At 43.4% G+C, this 2,582-nt stretch overlaps 1 protein-coding gene across 1 annotated transcript in view; it reads right to left on the bottom strand.

The window, feature by feature from the left end:
• Positions 1-867, bottom strand: part of ACAD9 (acyl-CoA dehydrogenase family member 9) — a 24,464-nt gene extending 23,597 nt beyond the window's left edge. Inside the window, exon 1 of the mRNA XM_085302558.1 lies at positions 817-867. Coding sequence (XP_085158684.1) covers positions 817-867 — 51 coding nt within the window. The remainder of the gene's footprint in view (positions 1-816) is intronic.
• Between the last annotated feature and the right edge of the window lie 1,715 nt (positions 868-2,582).

The raw sequence follows: 2,582 nt of genomic DNA, 5'->3' as shown, positions 1-2,582 counted from the left end.
CGCCTCGGGGCCCGCCCCGGCCCGCCCCGGCGTTGGCTCCCCCGGAGGGTGCGGCTGGCAAAAGCCCGTTCGCCGCCCGTCGCTTTGTGCTGCCCTTTGCGCAGAGCGAGTGCCAAACGTAAAACACTGCTACTGCAATCTGAGGGAAATACCATACGGCAAGGACGGTGTCCAGAGCCACGTTTCTCCCTAACTTTCATCCTCCATCTCTCTAGAGGTAGTTTTTATTCAGAACAATTGGCAAAACGATGCAAAATTACTGAAGTAATGAAAAAAACAGTGATTGCTTTCTGTAACAAGCCAGGTCACTAGTCTAGTTTGCTAGGTGCTTAATTTGCATCACCACCCAGTACCTACTGCTCTGCTTTGTAGACAGCTAAGAGTTCTCGCTGACACATTGTTTATGCATCCTAAAACTCATTYACACAAAGGTAAATTAACATTTGAAACATGCCTTTCCCATCTGTTAAAGTCGTCTTTATTCCTACCCTCCGATTTGCTTGCTTGAGTTATATCTACGTATCTTTCCTTTTAAGCATCACCTTAGTCCTGGCAATCTTCAGTGATCCTTATTTGCTTCATTCTGGAATGGAGACTTTAAAAACAGTATGAATTTAATGAAACAGCATTGAACGGCTGAAGAAAAGAGCCAGTACTTCAAGGTAAATACGAGCCTAATGAATCTTAAAGAACACAAATGGATTTATTTTGCTTTATACTTACTATAACTTGTAAAATGTAAATCCTCTAATCCTGTAGTCTAGATAAATCAACAAATTAGGACAAAAAGTAGCACCTATAAAAGAGATTACTGACCAGTGACGCGAGTTCTTCAGAATCTGCAGTCCACGTGCACAGCGGATGCATGCTCCACCCATCACCTAAACCAAGCAGCTCCGCGGCAGCGGTGCACAGCACGCTCGTATCCCTCCCTCCCCGCTCAGTGGTTGCGTAGATAGCTCAAGAGCCAGCTCCATTTCTGTGGTCTCTGAGATACCATACTGCAATATGGGAATAGCTCTGAGGGTGAGGGGAAGGGAAAAGCTACGAAAATGTATTTATGATCTCCAGCTCAAGCAGCTGTTCTGATTTTTTTTCCGAGTGTGTATGTATGTATTTGCATTATGTGAATCCTCAAATCAAGCATTTGTAAGTAGATACAGACAGCAGTCAGTCCTCTTGCATGCTGACCAGGCCACAGTCAGGTCTCAAATCTTAAGGGTATAACCTGGCAAGAGGGAGAATATAACTACCTAGTGCTGTACATTGGGAAGAGGCAAGAAATATTTTCACTCATTGGTGAATCAACCACACAGTGTTGAGTCCAAGCACATACAAGATAGATACCTTATTTCTGAGAGCCCTTTCAGGCTAGTCCTTTGATAAAGGCTTTCACTGCAACACATAGGAAGGGCCATGTTTGAGACCTTGCTTTTATGGAAGATTACAATACTTTCACAGTTTCATGAGTATGGAAATAAAGGAGCACCAGCTACCAATACTGATCCTGAGCTTCTCTGCATGTTCAGTTCTGGTAAGTAAAGTTGCTAAACTCCTTTTGAAAACTCATTACCAAGCTCATCTTGAAAGACAGAAAAGCAAGATGTCAGGACAGGATGGGAAACTCTGAGATGACTCCAATACTTTGCAATTCTTGGGGCAGAGTGATAGCATGTTACCGTCTCAATAGAGCACTTGTATCTATAATTGGCTGGCAGTATGGATGGGAAAAGTAAAAAGCTCAACTTCGTAACACATCAGGTTGATTAAGCAGAAGGCCTAACATCACATCACTGACAGGGAAAGCTGATGCGAAGATGAGATGAAGTGCTAAAACCGCACCAGCGCCGTGTCCTGATTCCGGATAAAGGTAACAGTAACAGACATCATCCAAGGGGCCAAAAGAGGAAGTTTAGTTCCAGTAACATCCTCTGGAAACTGAACACGCTAAGGATGTATGTTCTAAAGCTAATGACAAAGATGGGGCTCTCTAGTGTACACAGATGATGTCCCTCTACTGAGAGCGCCAATTCAGACTGGTTTTGGCCAACAGAAATGGGAATGACCTGGCAACCTTGAAGAAAGGATAAACAAAAAACACATAAAAGACTACTYGAAGAAAATAATTTCAGCAGAGAAAACAAGGCTGGGCAGTTGGGAGACAGCACGAAAAAGATGTCTCACTGTAAAGTTCAAAGGAACTTGAACAGAAGCCAGCACACTGTGCATTCATTTGCTAACCATGAGAATGAGATTGCGAATACACCTTGAGAGACGTACCTATGCACAGAAAAAAATCTCCAGTTGCAAAACAAATCATGTATCATATCCTCAGCCTGAAATACAAGTGAACTATTGCCTGCAGATAGGGCATCCTCCGTTTCTATGCTGACAGCTCTAAAGTCAGCATCGTTAGTACATCAGACCAGTATTTAATTGGTCCCACACCTGCAACGCTAACGCTGTCACAGATACATCACAACTGAAAGCAMAATCCCAATAGCTGTAGTTTTCTATAACTCCCCGCAGCACTATAATTCTGCCATCCCGGCCTATAAAAATTTTCAAACTGCACAGCACAA

This window comes from Rhea americana, unplaced genomic scaffold (genome assembly GCF_003343005.1).
Source record: "Rhea americana isolate MKP2758 unplaced genomic scaffold, rheAme1 scaffold_19, whole genome shotgun sequence".
NCBI classification, from domain to species: Eukaryota; Metazoa; Chordata; class Aves; order Rheiformes; family Rheidae; genus Rhea; species Rhea americana.
This window is presented reverse-complemented; position numbering and strand designations above follow the sequence as displayed.